The sequence below is a fragment of the Sebastes fasciatus genome, chromosome 16 (genome assembly GCF_043250625.1).
Source record: "Sebastes fasciatus isolate fSebFas1 chromosome 16, fSebFas1.pri, whole genome shotgun sequence".
In the NCBI taxonomy this organism is placed as follows: Eukaryota; Metazoa; Chordata; class Actinopteri; order Perciformes; family Sebastidae; genus Sebastes; species Sebastes fasciatus.
This window is the reverse complement of record NC_133810.1, coordinates 15,544,101-15,564,102: the sequence shown is the minus strand read 5'-3', so window position 1 is coordinate 15,564,102 and position 20,002 is coordinate 15,544,101. Positions and strand designations below refer to the sequence as shown.

General features: G+C 43.0%; 1 protein-coding gene across 5 annotated transcripts in view; it reads right to left on the bottom strand.

The window, feature by feature from the left end:
* LOC141753178 (stAR-related lipid transfer protein 13-like) overlaps window positions 1-20,002 on the bottom strand; it is a 70,955-nt gene that overhangs the window by 9,971 nt on the left and 40,982 nt on the right. For 3 of the 5 annotated variants that reach the window (XM_074611585.1, XM_074611587.1, XM_074611588.1), the window contains 4 exons: window positions 6,739-6,810; window positions 5,446-5,527; window positions 2,730-2,793; window positions 266-1,584 (listed from right to left, as the gene is read on the bottom strand). In XM_074611585.1, coding sequence (XP_074467686.1) covers window positions 266-1,584; window positions 2,730-2,793; window positions 5,446-5,527; window positions 6,739-6,810 — 1,537 coding nt within the window. Of the gene's footprint in view, window positions 1-265; window positions 1,585-2,729; window positions 2,794-5,445; window positions 5,528-6,738; window positions 6,811-8,562; window positions 9,790-16,094; window positions 16,669-20,002 lie in introns of those variants that run through there. The other 2 variants (XM_074611586.1, XM_074611589.1) reach the window with 2 other exon arrangements.

Sequence of the window (20,002 nt, the reverse complement as noted above, 5' to 3'; positions counted from 1 at the left end):
AACATCCATCATAGTTTATACACCAACCTCCTGGTTCACCTTTGACCTACTGCACCACAGTTTCCCTGTGCAAAGAAGGATTATTATTGATCTTCACTTTTGGTTTTTAACTCCAAATAAAGTGGTTTAGATGATCAGGCTAAACTGTTGGCTTGTTAACAACCTGCCTGACTGTCTGACCGCTCGTTGTCAACGGCGTGCTCCAAGATCTCAGCAATCACTTTGGAGAGTACACCGTTATCATAACCCCTGAACAGCTACTCACCGCGGTCTCGTCAGCGAGGCCCCGACTCCAGAGTCCCGCCTCTCCCGACTGGTTCCTGTCGAATCGGTGTCGTTCAAGGAGACCCCGTCTCTCTCGCCTTCACTGGGGGTGGTCCTGCCCTCCCCGTCCTCCTCCCCCTCCCCCGTCTCACCCTCAGGCAGCACACAGCGGCTCCAGTGGTCCACTATTTGCTGCAAACCGCTGACATGCTGGATAATGTCGTCTAGGTGAGGGAACAGGTTGTCCTCTTTCTCTAAGTCCTGCAGGTCTCCTGTGCTGGCGTAAAGATGGGAGCCTGGGACGTTGTCGTAAACGCTCACCCTGCTGCCCCGTGGAGCTCCAGGACAGGGGGGCTTGGACAGAGGTTTACCAGACCAGGGCTCACCCATGCCATTGTTGGGTGGAGAAGTTTGGCCCCGTATTCGGACGCCATTGTTCCCGTCACCAGGGGACGGCGCCAGGCTCTCTATGGATAGAGCTTTTGGAAAGGTGCCTGGTTTATGGTCTTTGGGGATGTGAATGAGGAGGTTTTCATATGAGTGAAACTGGTTTCTACCAAACTGGCTCTGTACTTCAGTCCTCTTACCTTGAGAAGGCAGCTCCATATCCTCCAGATACATGCTGCTTCTCTTGCTAGCAGTGCGCTGTTTTGTACACACAGTGGGCTCCATCACACTGGGCGCCACAGTCTCACTGCTGGGGCTCACGCTCACCACTGATTGGTCTTTACAATCATTGGTGAGGGAGACAGGGGAAGTGTCACCATCAGTTTGTTGAGGGCTCTGTTCTAGTTGGCTGATGGGAGTACACTGGAGTATCTGCAGCGCGAGAGGCTCCTCGCCATGTAACACCGGCCCACTGATGACCAGCGGCGGTCTGCGACTTGTGCTTTTCCGCTTCGACGACGACGGCCCCCAAGTGCGCATTACTTCCATGCGACGCAAAAAATCTTTGGCTTTACTCCGCCCTCCTTGCCCACATCGGCCGCTCTTGATAGGCAGGGAGTTGTAGTGTGAGAGATCCCTGGGCGGTTGGTAGGAAGCGGAGAGAGACGCCATAGATATAGAGTCGGGCATGGCGGAGGCTGAGTCCTCGCTGTGCAGCGAGGAGATCTCTGCGATCTCCTGCTCGCTCAGGTCCGTCAGCACGCTCTCACTGCTCACTGTGCTGTGCAGCAGACCATGCCCCTGACCAGTCGGGCTGCTGTCATTGGTGCTGTCCAACAAGAAGTCGTGCAGGCGAGACCAACGTTGGCTGCTCCACTCAAACGTCCACCTTTTACTGATAGCCAACGGGTCATCTTCATCGGAGTCATCACCCTGTGGAACAATAAAGGAGGTATTACGGGGTCAAGAAAATTGCAACACAAAGAGTTACAACATAAGAGTTACCATAGGATTTAGATTATCTGTTGTGTTCAAACTAGGGGTGTAAGAAAATATCGATACACATGGGTATCTCGATATTATGTTTAGCGATACTGTATAGATTCTTCAAAATGCTGTATGACCTGTGGTGACCTCTAGGATAATCACAGCTTCGTGAAATTTTACAGCCACAAACTAGACACCTAGGACATTCAGAGGATGGATGGCTTTCCTAGCTATACTGATGATAAGGGGATTTCTGAGCAGTTTACATAACAGAAGTGCTCGCCATCCAATCACTGAAAAAAACAATTCTTGCAGAAATCTCCAAATGTCAAAAGTTTTTGATACCAAATCACAGCATGGCTTTTTCTGTGGTGTTCCTCAAGGTCTTGGTGTCTTAATGTGGTATTTTGGAGGGATTATTTATCATTTTTTATCAATCCTTGAGTGGTAAAAAATGGTTAAATTTAGCACCAAATCTGTGTAACAAATGGCATCAACTCCAAAATTGCTGCAACAACTTATGAGACATAATAGAGCATTGGAATGACCATCATATACTTCTATCATAATGTTCTAAACCCTTACACATTTTCACATTTTATTTGAATTCATTCATTCATATTTATTTCTGATTTATGACTAGAACAACTTGAAACACAATGCTGAGCTGCATGTTGAATTAATCTTCAGGTTCCCAGCTTTCAGATGATGTACAACACTTCTGTGTGACATCTACTGTTGACCTGCTATCTCCCCCTAAAGACCCCCTGTACCCCCTAAAAAAAAGACAAAAACGGGTCTATAGTGGGTCTCAGAGGGTTAAATCAACTGGACCAAATGCAAACACACTAGAGTTAAGTGTGAACATCAACATCAAATCAAATCCCCTTTGAGGAACATGGCATCACATTTGCATCAGATGTACACTGACCAGACAAACACAGATTCTATGACAAGCAATGAACAAAAATCAAACTATAAAATCCTCCACAAAGATATTGTGTCTAATCATGACAGCCGACAAAGCATCAGCAAGTCAATAACAAAGAGTTTGTTAAGATGGTGTCTTCAGGTAAAAGAGTTTGTCTTACTTTCTTCTTGGGGTGGCTGACATCCAGTTTCATGGAGGCACACTTGTTCAGAGTATTTAGGCGTCTGCAACATAAACACACAGTCAGATAAACGTGTTAGAGCTGGTAGGTTGGATATGTTCTGTAACACTCTCATTTTCACTCTCTTATCCATCGCTGCCACTGTCTCCCTTTCCTTCTGATGTTTTCTGACTCTATCTTTCCTCATTACACTCACTCTATTCCTTTCTCCTCCCTTTCGTTCTCTGGCATCACCCCGCTGAGACTGATCTTCACCCTCAAGGAGCGCATCTGCCCCCGAAACACAGCCGGCTCCTCCCCTCCACTTCTCTCCTTCCTCCCTTCATCTGTCACCCATCTCCACCCCCCCTTCCACTTCCATGATCTGGAGCACTGCAGGCAACCTCCTTTAACCAAAACATCTCAGTGCAGTCTGCACCCATCCCTCCCGGCCACTTTCTGCCCCACTTCTGCGACTCAGGGGATGTGAACAGCGGCTGTTTCCAAGGGTGGTGTCACTGTTGGTGCCTTTCAAGATCATTAAAAAAAAAATTTGGGGACTCGTGACCTCTGTCATTTGAAAGATTTCAGCCTCTAAATAGCACACTGAGAAATCCTCTTTTGTTCACTTGTTTACTTTCTTTGTCCTCTCATACAAACAGACAAGGGATTGTTTGTTGCTACATATAAACCAGGAAAAAATAGGAAACAGCAAGCTGTCATATCAACTGTCTTTCTCGCTGAAACTAAACATTCAAGTTGGAGAATATACAGATGGAGCCGCTGTAGCCTCCACACCCTGTATTTCTGCTGCAGGATGGTACAAACTATTCTTCCTGGTTGAATATATCCATAAAGATTTAGAGTCTATACACTATGTAGTCTAGCAAGCATATACTGTAGCAGTATATCTAAAATGTAAACAGTTCTGGAACAAGACTCGGTCAAAACAGAGTATATGTTATATATACTGTTATATATATATTTTGGGTTCATACCGCAGTAATGACGTGTGGCTTGCTAGATACAGTCAGTGAAATGGTACTGTATGTTAATACAGCTCGCCGCCGGGTGATGTTATGAACCCAGTAACGACGGCGTTTGTTTTTTTGACATATCTGGAACTTTCACAACATTTACAAAGCAGCAACAGTGGTTATTTCTTCCATTGCTGATAGAGGAAATTGAGGAAAGCGACGCAAACATTTTCTTGCACTTGATGTGAATGCACAGTAACACAATACAAAGCATAATGTAAACGAACATAAACAATAGCACATGCACAACAACAGCACTATGTAATGATACATTGAACCGCTGACACGCTCCCCAGAAAACTTAAACAAAGAACTGTTCTGCGCCTTTTTATTTTGAAAGAGCAACGACCCTTGAGGAAACTCCAAGAGTCGGCCAACCAAATTCTGTAACTTCATCATTCAGTCACTCAGTGACAGACTTTTGTGTTTGTAGGGCTGGCCCTCTGCGGTCCAGCCAAAAAGAGTGATGCACGAACAAAAGGGAGCTCATTATGAGTGTGTTTTACAGCTTCTGAGACAGTTCTCAGGGGGTGTAAATGGTATTCTCTCACAATATAGCTTTTAGGAATCACTAACGCTATAATTACCACACCCTCCTCTACCATAGACATTGGAGAGGTGGGGGTGAATGGAGACAGTGTTCATTTCGTGAACATACCTATGACAAAATATGTTCGTCAACGACATTTTTTTCCATGACTAAGACGAGACGATGACGAGACGGCACCGACGTCATTAAACACTAAAGGTGACGATTGGCTCTCATAACGGACCAGTGGGTTCGACTGAACATCAATAATGAGCACAGTCAGGAGGACTCCAACTAACTGCAAAGCTGCATTCTTAATCATTCAACCTGTGTTTTTCATCAGATAATGATAAGATCAAATTGTATGAAATAAACTTGATTAAAATGACAGATATGTTCAATATAATCTGATGGCTTAACAGAACTAAGATTGAATAAAAAAAAAAATAGCTGACAAAATTAAGAGAGAAAACATTTTGACTTAAATCTAATGACTTTTCGGTGACTAAAACTGGACTAAAACATTTTGAGTTGTCGTCAACTAAAACTAGACTAAAACTATGAAGGATAAAAATGACTAAAATGTGACTAAAACTAACAAGCATTATCGTCTTAAGACTAAGACTAAATCTAAAATAGCTGCCAAAATTGACGCTGAATGGAGAAGAGGGGTATACTGGTGCGAGCCGGGAAAACTTCAATGAGACGAGAGGAACGGGAGATGTGAAACAAAAAGATCATAGAGGTGCGCAAAGGGACTTAAAACACAAACTCAAAGCCATCTGGTAGAATATACTGGCATCCCCTCACTCCTTCCCCTTCACCCATCAGCCCCCCTCTTGTGCCCCCCGAGGGTCTTGGCTCTTTGAATGGGAGATCAGAGCGTGGCAGAGGGGAGGGGAGGTGGCCAGATCAAAGCCTGGGCTGTCTGAGCGCGAGACAGGGATGGGGAGTTCATTAGGGGTCGGGGTCAGACATCTAATGATTAGCGGCTAGCGCCAGGCCGCAGGGACAAGTACAGAACCGAGGGGGGGACGAGATAAGGAATCTGTCATTTTACTGGTGTTAAATGTGCACACCAGAGTGAGGTTTGCATGTGTATGGTGGGTGTAGAAGTGTACAGTATGAACATGTGCATTTGTGTCCTTACCGACATAGAGGCTCTACCAGATCACGGTCCAAAAAGTCGTGATCCCTTTTCACAGAGGAAATGTCAATTGGAAACTGGGAATCTGTAGGAGAGGAAGAAGAAAACAAGAGAACAAAAGAGTGTTGTTAGTTAATGATTGACAGGAGACAGCAGTTTTCTCTGCCGGTTGACCGTTAATGAAGTCTGTGAAGCACGGCGCAACTGCCGTTAACACCTGTCATCTGCTTATGAAGTTTACAGAACAAACACACACATTTTTAAACCCCCAAAAATAACTCCACACAATGCCAAAATGACTCAAGCCTTTTATTTTGGTGATTCTCTGTGTGTGTCTGGTGGCAGCCTGCAGGCATCATGTGCACCCGGGAGCAGCCACAGAGGCCGGCATCCATAACCCCACATTACTGGAGCAGTTCTCAGCGCAGCGTGTGTGTGTGTGTGTGTGTGTGTGTGTGTGTGTGTGTGTGTGTGTGTGTGTGTGTGTGTGTGTGTGTGTGTGTGTGTGTGTGTGTGTGTGTGTGTGTGTGCTGCTAAAGCAGGACTGCTGGATTTTAAGAGCTACTTTGTAGATTACTGGGGCCATTTCCTGTTTGTGCCTTAACTGTATGAGACCCAATGATCATCACATGAGTGACCGCCTGCAGGATTTCCACAGAGGTGGAGAGAGATGGAAGGAAGGAAGGAAGGAAGGAAAGAAGACTGAATGAAAAGCAAGAAAGAAAGAGATAGTAAGAAAATGCAGGCTTGAGAAAGGTGGAAGAAGAGAGAGAGAGAGAGAGAGAGAGAGAGAGAGAGAGAGAGAGAGAGAGAGAGAGAGAGAGAGAGAGAGAGAGAGAGAGATGCAGGCTTGAGAAAGGTGGAAGAAGAGAGAGAGAGAGAGAGAGAGAGAGAGAGAGAGAGAGAGAGAGAGAGAGAGAGAGAGAGAGAGAGAGAGAGAAAAGCTGTGAGAGTCCCAGCAGTGATAACAAGGCCTTTCCCATGACCCCTCCCTCTGGACAGGAACGGAAGCCTGGAAATAGAACGAACGCAGCGGCCCAGAAGACGAGGATACGGAGACGGAGGGATGGCAGAAGAAGAGGGGGAAATAGAGATGGTGGAAAAAGTAAAACAGAGAGAAGTAGGAGTGAACATAAGGAGAGATTTGAAGGGGAAAGTCTTTGTGTGAAGGCCGCTGGGTAAATGCTGAACTACTGTGTGTGTGTGTGTGTATGTATGTGTGTGTGTTTGTGTGTGTGTGTGTGTGTGTGTGTGTGTGTGTGTGTGTGTGTGTGTGTGTGTGTGTGTGTGTGTTACCTTCATAGAGCTGGGCGTACTGTGGAAATCCCGCTGCTCTAAGCCAATCACAAGCCTCCTTAGCCTCAATCTCTGTAAAACAAAGAAAAAACAGCAGAGGCATGTTGAGGACACACATCAACATATTGATTATATGGATTTTACCCTGTAATATGAAAACACATAATATCACATCATTTTTGCGGAGGAGAGTCCCCATATTATTGAATTTCCCTCTCAATTCCAGTGGACTGATGTCTTTTATATGCCCAACTTCGTGTGCAGTGCTCATTATTTGCTATGTAAAGAAAAAAGAAAGTCAAAAGACGGAAATAAAGAGCATAATGAGCATTTTTAAGCATACGCTGGAGGAACCACCTCAGAGAATTACATTTTCCTCTGGGAATTCACTGGAATGATGAGATTGATAAAGCTGGAAGTGAGCCAACAGGGGACAAAGAAAAAAACGTTCACACAGTTTAACATTACACATCCTGCACTTTTCAAACGATATCCACTCAGATAAACCAGCAGCAGCAGTCAGATTTCAGCTGTTAATGCATCAGTTTAACAGGCCTTACACATGGCACCACACCCCATTAGGTGCTGCTGCCGCCAGCGCCTCGAGACGTTTTATAGGCGTTAGTTTTACTACTTTTTTCCGCCAGCATGTGTATTGCTCACACTGCTAAACTCATGCGCTGTTCATGTATGTGTGTGTGTGTATAGGTTCTCTTTATGAGCAGACACTGATTAAACCGCTCTGCAGAGCTTTTGTGCTGACAAAGACATTTGAATGATGTTGGTGCCGGCGATCACATGATATTTTTAAAGGTAAAATGTTTAAAGAAAATAGAGCAATGTAAAAGATATAATATATACACAAACATTTACATACTCACAAACGCATTTACACCTATACATGCTAGGGCTGGGCGATATGGAGAAACTCAAATATCACAATATCTTTACCAAATACCTTGATATTGATATTGCAACGAAATTGTAGGGTTGCTTTTACAAAATATTTACACAATGCGATTTTTGATAATCATCAGTAATGTGGACTTAATGACTAAGTGGCAAGTAATAGAACAGCTATTACAGTCAAATTACATCACTTTACTGTAATGCAGCCTTTAAAGCCAGGAAAGGACAACACTTATGCCATATTACAATATCCAAAATCGAAGACGAAATCTAGTCTCATATCACGATATCGATATATTGCCCTAAAACATACACACACATATGTTAAAAAACTGTGCAAGAGAGGGGGAAGCTTAGGGTTTGTAGGAGGACATCTAAAAACTCAAAGCAAGATCAACCAAATTACATAAATTATAAATAATGAAAGATGGATTACCAGGCCATTTCATGACAAAGTAAGTTTTTTGAAGTTTAAAATAATATAAAGTTCCACACAAAGTTATTAAATTAAACACAATAATATCACTCTCATCAAAAAAACTACCAACAGCAACGTTTTTTTCTGCATCATTCAGCAGTCGCTGCCCTTATCTCATACCTCTTTCACTTTCCTCTTTCTCTCTCACTTGTCTCACTGACTCAATTAGAGGTGCTGGCAGTGAACGGGAGAGGCACCGCAGAAACACAGGGGACAAAGTTCAGCAGGGCAATAAAAAGCCTCCGTCTTCACCATCAGAGATGAGAACGGTCAGAGGAAACGATCCTTTCACCGCAATCCAGCAATTAACATCCCTCTCCCAGCATTCTCAGCATAACTCTCTAAATCACATCATGAAGCAACACCAAGGAGGAAAAAATACTTCTTGTAACAGTCTCAAAATAGACAGAGAAACACCAGAGATAGCTGAGACTTACTTGAAGCCCTCATGGTGCGGGTGGTGGTGACATGCTTCTATTTCTTTCTCCTTCGCTCACTTTCCTCTCCATCCCACAGACACACATCCACTCGCTGCTCTCCAGCTTTCCATCAAGTGGCAACGATTCTGTACTTTCCTCCTTCCAACCCGTGTGTTTACAACTCCCTCTTCCAGCCTGCCCCATGCAGGGTTTCTCTTCCCTCTAATTTTCTCCTCAGCCTCGTCTCTCGCACTTTCTGCTTTGTTAGGATCCACATACAATATCTCTCTATTTTTACAGCTCTGACGCTGCACTAGACTTCTTTCTTCTCCCCACGCTTGTTTTAGTTACTTACCTTTTTCCCTCTTGTTCATTCTTGTGTAAATTTCTTTTTAAATCTGTCATACAAATGTACTTATTTTATGTTTAATTAAATAGTTTTCCACCTTTATTTTTCCTCTCTGTACTCTTTCTGAACCTTTCTTAACCTTGCCTCATCCCCCTCTCTAAAAAAAAATACTTTCCTTCATCCATACGTTCCCTTTTCTTCTCTCACTGAAACCTCCTCATCCTTTCTTCCTCTTTGCTCCTACAAGAAGCTGGCTGATGCCACCACATCTTCTCTGTCGTCACCAGAGCTGCTGTTGCCTCATCACGTCCACGGAGGAAGTGGCTAATTTCAGCTGGCGTTTGCATAAGCCAGCCCCCGAGGTCACAGACTGACGACTGGTGAACGCTAACTTCACATGTCAGCTGAAACCTACCGGCAGGCCGGCAAGGAGACTCTGACCTCGGCCTCTTTCTTTTGCTTTACTGTACAAAAACTGCAGACCAGAACAATGTGTGGGAGAACGCACACACACATACATCACACACAGGCATTTAGCACAGTCCAGATGTTGCCCCCAGTGAATCAGAGAATGCAAAAAGGATGAGACAGGCAGACAGCTGGGTGGGAGGGGGGGCAGCTGCGATGGACAGACCCTGTGGGAAAACCACAGGGAGGAAGACATACCACACCAGCCGCTTATTTACTGAATGTGAGATTTGAGAGATTATCGACTCGGGAGACATTACAAGCTAGAAATGTTAAAGGATAAGTCTGGCGATATTCTACGTGTTTCTAATTGTCAACAAGACCAAAACCAACAATCAAATGATTAAGTAATTCCTGATTCTTCCTCTGTGCCACACACCTCTATTGTTGTCAATTAAAAACACATCAGTGAGCCTCACTGTTGCAAAGCTTGACCTTGTGGTGTCATAAAGGCTCACTAGTGCACCAGATCTTGAAAATAGTCACCAATGCACAATTTACTCCTGCTAAAAACTACAGTGCCCAGCTGTTTCAAGAAATTACTGAGCCCTTTTAAAAAATATGAAACTACGTATTTGTGACACGTTCTTTTGCAAGTTTTCTAAACGATTGATCATTTCTCCAAACTGTTTTTGCAGAATAATTAAGACAAACTAGGGCTGTCAAAGTTCACGCGATAATAACATGTTCGTTTTAACACCACTAATTTCTTTAACGCATTAACGCATTAACGCAACAATAGGGCTGCACGGTGGTGCAGTGGTTAGCACTGGCGCCTCACAGCTAGAGGGTTGCAGGTTCGAATCAGGCTTGGGACCCTTCTGTGTGGAGTTTGCATGTTCTCCCCGTGTTAGCGTGGGTTTTCTCCGGGTACTCCGGTTTCCTCCCACAGTCCAAAGACATGCAGATTAGGTTAATTGTGGACTCTAAATTGCCCGTAGGTGTGAATGTGAGTGTGAATGGTTGTCTGTCTCTATGTGTCAGCCCTGTGATGGACTGGCGACCTGTCCAGGGTGTACCCCGCCTTCGCCCAATGTCGGCTGGGATCGGCTCCAGCCCCCCCCCGCGACCCCTAACGGGATAAGCGGTTGCAGATGAGGATGAGGGCATTAACGCAACTTGCAATTTTTAGGGTTGTAGAGTGAAGATATTGGCATCATATGAAACTAGAAAAAACCTAATGAATCCATTTGTACCAACCATGTCATGCTAGCTTGTGTAGAAGGAGGCTAAATAACGCTCCAAACGTATACTAAATTACTTACTAAGTTAATAAAGTGAAAATTGGCATGGCCATTTTCAAAGGGGTCCCTTGACCTCTGACCTCAAGATATGTGAATGAAAATGGGTTCTGTGGGTACCCACGAGTCTCCCCTTTACAGACAGCTGTTGTTGCCTGTTGGGCTTGAGTTTGCCGTGTTATGATTTGAGCATATTTGTTTATGCTAAATGCAGTACCTGTGAGGGTTTCTGGACAATATTTGTCATTGTTTTGTGTTGGTAATTGATTTCCAATAATAAATATATACATACATTTGCATAAAGCAATCATATTTGTCCACTCCCATGTTGATAAGAGTATTAAATACTTGACAAATCTCCCTTTAAGGTACATTTTGAACAGATAAAATAATATGAGATTCATTTGTGATTAATAACTTAACTATGGACAATCATGCGATTAATCGCGATTAAATACGTTAATCGACTGACAGCCCTAAGACAAAACACATACTGTAATAACCTCCAATTATGAGTTCTTCAAGGCCTAAAATACAATCAAGTAAATGCCTCCGCAGATTCGCTCACATGTAAAACTCTGGCTGTTTGCCTCTTGCTGTGCTGCAGCATCCTGCCTAAACAATGGAAATGAGTTCCTATGAATGACACATACTGTTGCTAATCAACTGACCTCCATTACACTGACTTCTCTAGTGTTGCATTCAAAAGTAATCAATATTTATGAAGCCATTGTTGTCCCCTCACATATAGTAAAAAAAGACAGCACACAACGGCGTGCGTCCTTACAGTGTTTGTGCATGTGTTATTGGCAATGCGTCTTTGTGTTTGTGCACAAGTGGCAAAGCTCCCGTCAGCACGGGAACAAAGCACCCCTATTCATCTGTGCAGAATTTAATCAAGAGATTAATTAGTACACAAACATGTTATTAGCGGGCCACAAAACACACAAATGCACACAGTCGGACGGAGCTAATCCGAGCTGCCTACAGGGCTTTTCCTTCAGTCTATTTCATGTCACCGCAGTCCTGCTGTGGAGAATATATGACAACAGGCAGCAAGCCACTAGAACAACAGCAGGGAAGGTAGACAGATGGTATGTGTATGAGTGTGTGAATGTGGGCCTCCGTGTGTGGGACAAAGGGGCTGTAAGGTAGTTCCTTACATAACAAGGATGCCAGCTTTGTTACATAATGCGCATAATACAAGCACCCCGATGTCCTCACAGCGTTTTTCTCTGAAAGTGTGCCTCTGCCTTTCTTTCCTCCACCTTTCATTTCCTCTCTTTTATCCAACGCCAGTAACCTTGACTTTCTGACAGCCTTTTTTCTCAGTGTTATGTCTGCCTTGTGCCGGCTCTCAAGGACCCTGAAGTGCCTTGCATGACATAATTTCCTGCTCTGAATTTCCCAGGCGTCCAGAACGGCATGTGAGCTAAGAACAGCAACGGGAAGTTCCTGGATTGAACATGTCAGAGGGACTCAGCTGGGATAATTGTTACAAAGACCGAGGCGCAACATAAGAGTATAACTAGAGGGTGTTTGGTACAAAGTTATATCTAAATGCTGTTTATTGAAATCTGTCCTTTCAATCAAAATCCTCTTGATAAGATGACAATAAACCTCACTGATAAGGGACAGAGAGGAGATAGCTTATAGTTTGTAAAGTCTGTAGGCTATAGTCCTTCTACAAGACTACACACACACACACACACACACACACACACACACACACACACACACACACACACAGGATGCCTGGAAAACAGCCATATTCCCACATAAGCTAAAGCACTTAGTCCTTCACGTTTAAAAGGTCACAAAGGGAAAAAAAGTAGTGAAGAAGGCAGAGGAGGAGTGATGAGAGAGAGAGGGAGGAAGGAAGGGAGGGACGTTAAAGAGGAATATGTCTGTCCTGTCCCGTATGGTTCATCTGCGATGACGTCGAGCACTCAGGAATGTACTGTAAAACAGCATCAACGCTGGCATGAAATCGGCGCAGGTTCAGGCGCAGCGTCTCCTGTGCAGCGCTCACTGAGGACTGCAGAAGTTAGACAGCCCTGGATGTATAATATGACAGGACGTGCTGTGAGCAAGCAGGAGGGATTAATAGGACGGATTAATAGGATGAGACAAGACTGAGGGTTATCAAGTTGAGTGTTCGGTTGTGCCACTTTTTCTCCAGCAGAGGGTGTTAAAGCAATGTAACAGCAATGCATTTACATTTCTGTCAAGTAATAATCAAATGGCTTCAGGCTATGGTTACATGAAGTATGTGCTGTATGTGCAGCATCTTATCCATCTTGCCATTTAGTGATTGAGCATTTCTTGTTAGCTGGCTGCATAGAAACAGTTTAGTGCAGACAGACTTGTGGTACAGACTTGTGGTTTGTCAGAGTAACAGTAGTTGTGGTGAGTAGCATTTACACTGACAGATGCACTTAATGAGAGTTGCTCTAAAGACAGCTGGTGTTGAGTAAGAAAATACAGACTGGTGACAATTTAAAGGAAATCCTGAATAAATGAGAGGACAATCAAAACAAATGCAGATGCTTCCACACGGGGAACGCAGGGTCATTGAATGCTTTGATGAGTATGAGTGAATTTCCTTTTGTTGAGAAGAATAACCATCAACAGCACAGTCAAAAATCTAAGTATTCACTTCTCTTTTAGCACTGTCTCCACCAACTCCTGTGTGAAATATCTGGATTTTAGCTGCTAAAAGTTCCATTATGTTCAACACCAGGAGCGTATCTATGTTCCCAGGGTCCAGGGCTGTTCTCGACCAAAAAAAATTCCTAGTTGACTAACACTCAGATTCTCATAACACTCATTTTGTCGACTAATCGATTAGTTGATTTGATCACATCTGTAAAACTGAGTTTCTCCACAAAGAATCAGACAAAAGCACCACTTTAAATCACTTTAAATGTGTTTACCAGAGATGAGCTCATACGTTTCTTGGAAATAAGTCATTCAACATGAAAAAGCATAAATAACGACTAATCGACTAAAGAAATCTTAGTCGTCAAAGACCAAACCAACCGATTATTCGACTAAGAGGGAGCAGCCCTATCAAGGTCCAATGTTCCCCAGCTCAATATCCTCTGAATATGACCCGTTAAAGAGACCTTTAAAAGGGTTTTATGTTCTAATCAATGTTTTTTTTCCTAGGTCAAATGCTCGGTCAGTCATGTTGAAATCACCCACTTACAGCGAATAGCCTACTGATGTTATACTCCTTGAAACCTACACCCTCAAATTTGCCGGCAAGAAAGTTTTCTTGAATTCAGACGTTTATATCTCCACAGTGGCTGAATGGAGTTTTACAATTCAAACTACATTTGAAACTTCCATCTCCCTTCGTTTGCAATTTGAACTGTGTAGATTCCCCGTACCAATCTCTTACAATAAGGACCCTGGGAACATAGGGATGACTCCTATGACACCTAATTTTGTGTGTTTGCTGTTTGGTGCTGAGCAGGTAACATAGTTATTTTATCATTGTCATTATAACAATATTGATTATTGCTGCTTTAAACTGACACACATCTGTATATAAGCCATGTGCATACAGTATATCTAACTAAAAAGCAAGGAATCACTGTCCGTCTTTTGGTATGTCCTTCACATATCTCATCCGATCTATTTCACACTTGGCGGGTGTATTGCTCAGGACCCAAGTAAGTGTAGTGTCGAATATGGTGCAATTTGGTCAGATGGTGGCGCTATAACAATGAACTTTACATTTTGGCCTGTAACTTTTGAACTGTAAGTGTCAGAAGCATTTTTTTTCCTGGATTTTATGGGTCCAGACGAATCTATCGATATAAGCCAGGCCCATTTGCGTCAAGGCAACGAGCCAGAAAAACTTACGCTTTGGGATTTTTGATGTTCCATACAGTTCTGGTATAGCTGGCCATCAAAGTTTGCTCAAATGCTGTGGGCAGGCCTTATTCTTCAAAAAGTGTTATATCTTCTGAATGCTTTGTGCTATTGGGACCACATTTGGTGGACATGTGTAGATATGATGTCTGAGTGACCATGACAAATGTGGTGCCAATAGGTTGCGCTGTAGCAGCATAATCTAACTATAAAAGGAAGCTATATCTGTCTCTCTGTCTGTGTATGTATGTATGAGTGTCCTTTGCATATCACAAGAACTATTCATTAAATCAACTTCACACTTGGCAAGTACAAACATCCAAAAGGCAGGAAGGGGCATGTACTTTGAGATATGAATCAAACCGTTGCTTTTGAGAAGTTTCAGGTGCACATTTGGTTAGGTCACTGAGTTCTTTTTATTTAAGTCTGTCTGAGACTCTACCAGTTACTGAGAAGTGGAATGTGAAGAAGTGGGGAGAGTATGTGTAAAAAAGACATAGAGAGTGTGTGATTGCAGTAGAAGAGGAGAAAAGTGTGTATAAGTGCAAGAGCGAGGCAGTGAAAATTAAATAAGTCATACCATCATCCAAAACCAGCACAGGCATAAACTTGCTTCTCCATCTACATTCCTCACCAGCCACAGCTGTCATCTCACTCTCTATCACGCATATCAATTTTTTTCAGATGCTTCATAAAGATTTGTCTCTGCGGGCCAAATCTTGTATGATCAGCAGGCGATAAAACAAAAAATACTTAACACAAGACCTGACACGTTTCTGCTCACTCATAAAACCAGAGTCGTGTGCTGTTTAAATCAGAACAAAAAACAACACAAATCTGATCTCTTTTAAGCGTACCAACATTGCACCTGGAAAAACCTCAGAATACAGAAGAGAGTGACTCATCTTCTACAATGAGCTCAACACACATAAGAATAGCCCAAAGCCTCTTTATGACCACCGGGATGTTCTCTTCACTCCCCGGGAAGCTTGGGTCACATGACAGGAAGTTGAGGAAGTAGCCATGGAATACAAGTTGGGTAGGGACGACATAGACAAAAACAATAACACTACAGTCCTTTAGGGTTTGTTATGACTTCTTTTTAGATTTATGAAAGGCATCTTTGGAGGAGAAGTGGCTCCATATGTCAGACTATTAAAACCAGAAAGAAGTATGAGTACTGGCAGTGTTTAGTGTGTAAGCTCTTGCCAATAAAGCATATATAAAAAATGTGATGAAACAGAAGACAGATGGGTTACTTCTAAATGTCTATTCATTTTTGGTGTTGTGTAAACCTCTGAGGAATAGGTCAAATGTTGAAAACTAAATGGAAATTCACACTAGGTAGACTTAAAAATTCTACGTTTTAAACACTACTGTATAATGGCAGTGTCAAATCTGTTCATGTGCCATCTCTCTTTTAGGGAAAAAACAGCAAATCTGGAGGAAGAAATACAAGCAATGTGAAAAAAAGTTAATTAAACTGACGTAATTTCTTCTTTTATTATTGAGAGAACATCCAACTAATCAGATAAACAGACACTGTGAAACCAAATCGAACCACGCTGACGAACACATTATCACTTTTCCATAACTCTCTCTAGTTCTACCTTGTGACAGCCTCCGCAGCAGCTGCTGTCGGGCAATGATGCGTGAGAGGCGCAGGGCTGAACGCCGTCGAGGGGTGTCGCCCAGCCTCAGGTAGTAGTTCTGCACGTCAGGTGTCATGGCCTCCAGACAAGTTTCCTCATTGGTGCTGTCGCCATCACTTTCGCAGTCATTACTGTCGCCCTTGGCCTTGTCATCGATTTCCATACTCCTACTGTCTGTAACATCAGCACTGTCCGTGCTGTCCTCGGCACAGACGGTGTCAGCGCTCTCTGCATCGTCCCTCACATTCTCATCTTTGGCAGCTTCTATTCCGTTTGCATTGTCCAACCGGTCCAGACTGTTGTTTGCTGTCTCTTCATTCCGTGAAGCATTTGCTCTGTGTGCCACATTGTCCACTGCCAGAGCACCCATAACGGTCATACTGCTGTCCACAGCCTCCATAACATAACAATGTAGTCCTCGTTAACCTTCAAGTCTTCCTCCCTCTTGCCCTGATGAGTGGTTGTGAGAGCACTCCTTCTGAATTCCTGCCTCTAACATGCCCTCACTGGAAGCCGAATCAGCTCCCCACCCGCCCGCCTCCTCCCTTCAACTCACCACAGCCGAACAAACACGCAAACTGCATTACACCACCTGACTCGGATGGCAGACCTCGTTATCCGCACACACGCTGACTTCACAGCTGAGATTGGAGGAAGACTCACAAACTCTTGCTTCCACAAGGTCTTTCCTTTCGGTCACGTGACCAGCAGCCAATGGCATGAGAGCCCAGGGAACACTGCCCTGCTTCCTGAAGCTGGGCCAAAGACACTATTTGGTACATGCCTCGGGCAAATGTGCGTGTGTGTGTGAGTGAGAGAGAAGGGAATATCTGAGATGGGAGATGGGATCAGATTGGGGATAGGCCTGGAAAAAACAAAGACCATATGCCAGCGTGACATGGGAAAGGGCAGAACAATAGAGAGTATGTGGGTGTGTGACGCTGCACTGAGGAATGTATGTAGGAGCAAAGCTATTGTTACTAAAATTGAGTGGGATTGTAATGCCATTGAGAAAAGTTCTCTAAATCTACACCATCAAGTTCATACCACATGACATTTAACCAGGGGCGTAGCAAGGAATTATGGGCCCTGTACATAGGCGTCACAACTTTTTTTTATTTTTACAAATAAAACGGCCCCGCTGCTTTCTGCCTCTAATTCAGCCACTTTCTCTGGTGCGAGAACAGACCCATCAAGAAGCATGAAGTATAATACAGGATTAATGTTAGCATGATTAGAACCACTCAATAAATAAATAGTGTAAGTAACTGGCTGTTCCATGTAGGAAATTATGCAATAGAAATGCCACACTTTGTAAATATCTGCTATATTCATCTTTCTCACACGTCAATACAATAGTAACCTAACTAAATGCAAGCAGACTCAATATGAGCATGATGGGAAAACAGCAGGCCTGGACACTACAACAAAACAAAACGATTTGGAATTACCTTTGTATTTACCTACCACTAATTTGTAATTACCTAACACAAAACAACTTTACTGTCAGATCAGATGTTCAACCAGAGCATCAGCCTTAATAATAGGGCCGGCAATGTATTATTGTATATTATTAGCATTATGCTTGCACATGGCATGGCTTTTTACAAGTTGTTTTATTCATTTACTCTCATTCGCATATGTTACGTGGAGAGTATGGCAGCATGTGTGCACGAGAAGCCCACAGGTCAGGTGTTTCCGACCCTCTAGTTGGTCGGATTGTGTAGCAATTTAAAAAACTAATTTTCTTTTAATCGCAGCTTTTGCAATTTGAAAATTGCGTCGCAATGTCTGTCTGAATTTGATTAATCGTTCAACCCTTCTAGTTATTAACCTTTATCAAACAGTCCTGCTCAAAATGGGTCACGTTCCAGAAGACGGAGAAACGAGAGTCACTGTCAATAATTACTGTAAATGACTGAAATAAATTTGTTGATATTCGTCTTAACTTTGGTTTGTGGACTGCCGTTTTGAAGCCTCGAGTTCGGCATTTTGGCCGTTGCCAAGTTGTTTTTTTACAACCAGTAGTAATATGAGAGGGTTGAGCTAAGTACAACCGAACACGGAATAAAACATTTTTAGGGAAGATGTGAGGTGTACAGTTGGTTTTCTTTCGTCAGAAGAACTATACTCGAAAATAGCTTCTTTTGCATTTTCGCAAACCAAGCTTGAACACAAAGTCACAGGGACTCACAAGCAGCTTTGCTGATCCAGCACATTTACACACCTCCCACATTCCCTGCTTGGGTCTCTAGATAGCAATACATCCAACAGAAAAGCTGTTGTATAGTTATAGTAAGCAATGCTAATGTCTGAAATGTGTGACTGAATGTTGCCATACAGTAACCAAGTTGGAGGATAAATGTATGGTATGCAGTGAAGGAGGGAAGTTCATACTTTGACCTAGTTTGGCTGCAGAGTGATTTGCCAGGACTATAGAGGATAAAGGGGGTCATTTTAATTCATTTTAGGGAGGTAATAGGCAAGGGCTGAGAGTGGGATGGGGGTGCATGTGAAAAGTAGGTCATAGCGAAGTCAACTTCAGGTCAGCAGTCAAACACACGGACAAGATCTCACAGTAGAGGGGTGTTACAGCAGAGCTTTTTAGTCATATACTGTAAGAGAGATGTGAGTGAACAGTCTAAAGTTGTTGAAATATAAAATCTGTGATTCAATTTGATTAGACTGCCCTCTTGAGGAAATGTGGGACAGATGAATTTACTTTTTTTTAATTACTTCACATGTCAGTCTAAATACACTGACAAAAAAAATACACCCAAAACACTATGCAGAGCAAACTTTGCAAAACCGATGACGGGCACAGCAGGCTAACACAGTAACGTGATAGTGAGCTAAATAGATGTGTGTTAATGGATTGGCACAGGGAAGTGCTGTAGTAAGAAGCAAGTGATATAATATCCATCTCTCTGTCTCAGTTACAGCCGCAACAAGACGTGACAGAAACTAAACAGGCAAACTGAAGAGGAGACTAAAAAATCAGGTCCAGTTATGTGACAGTAAAGATGAATCAAATACGTCGGAGCTGTGGGCGCAACAACAAACAGCTGGACAATATGAAGAAAAGAAAATACAATACAATGTTCAGACTGCCTCCAAGTTTTGATCTCATACTTTATCATCATGACCCAAACCTTTGCCTCTAGTACAGGATGTTAAATATAACCTATATCCCTGAATGCAAGTCCTTTATACAGCCATCATAATAGAAATGGCTCTAACATGTATTGTAATTCTACCATGTGATGCCTTTATGTGAAAGCTGTGACTAATAATCTATGCAATACATTAGATATTGTTTACCAAACCCAAATGCTGTCTCAATTTGCATTCTTCCATACTTACACTTGCTATTTTGAGTGCAGAAGTATGCCAAAATGCAGTGCAAGAGAGGGTCCACCAACCTATTTCAAACTCGTGAAAATGGTGGATGAGGAAGCAGCCACGGTTGCGATTGAAATGGCGAACACCGACTATACCAATTTAAGTTACACATGTTTTTATTTTTTTATTTACTAAGTACTACTAAACTGTAGTTGGATAGAAACTATTGTTTGATTAATTGATCCATCTGAATAGAATTACTGCCAATACAGCGTGATGTCCGTGGCTGAATATTGCCAGCTGATCTACCGAGCTTCCACTACCCTGTCAAAATTCACGCACTACGCAAGTACATACACAGTGTACTACATGGGAGTGTATTAACGAACCAATGATCTAAAGGATGACCCTAATGTAACCAATCTGAGCTCCACATTCAGGGTATTTCCAAGCTGCAGGGCTCTGGCTGTCAAAGCCTGGTCACCTTTAATCTTTAACCTATAGACTTTTAGATACAGCCAAGG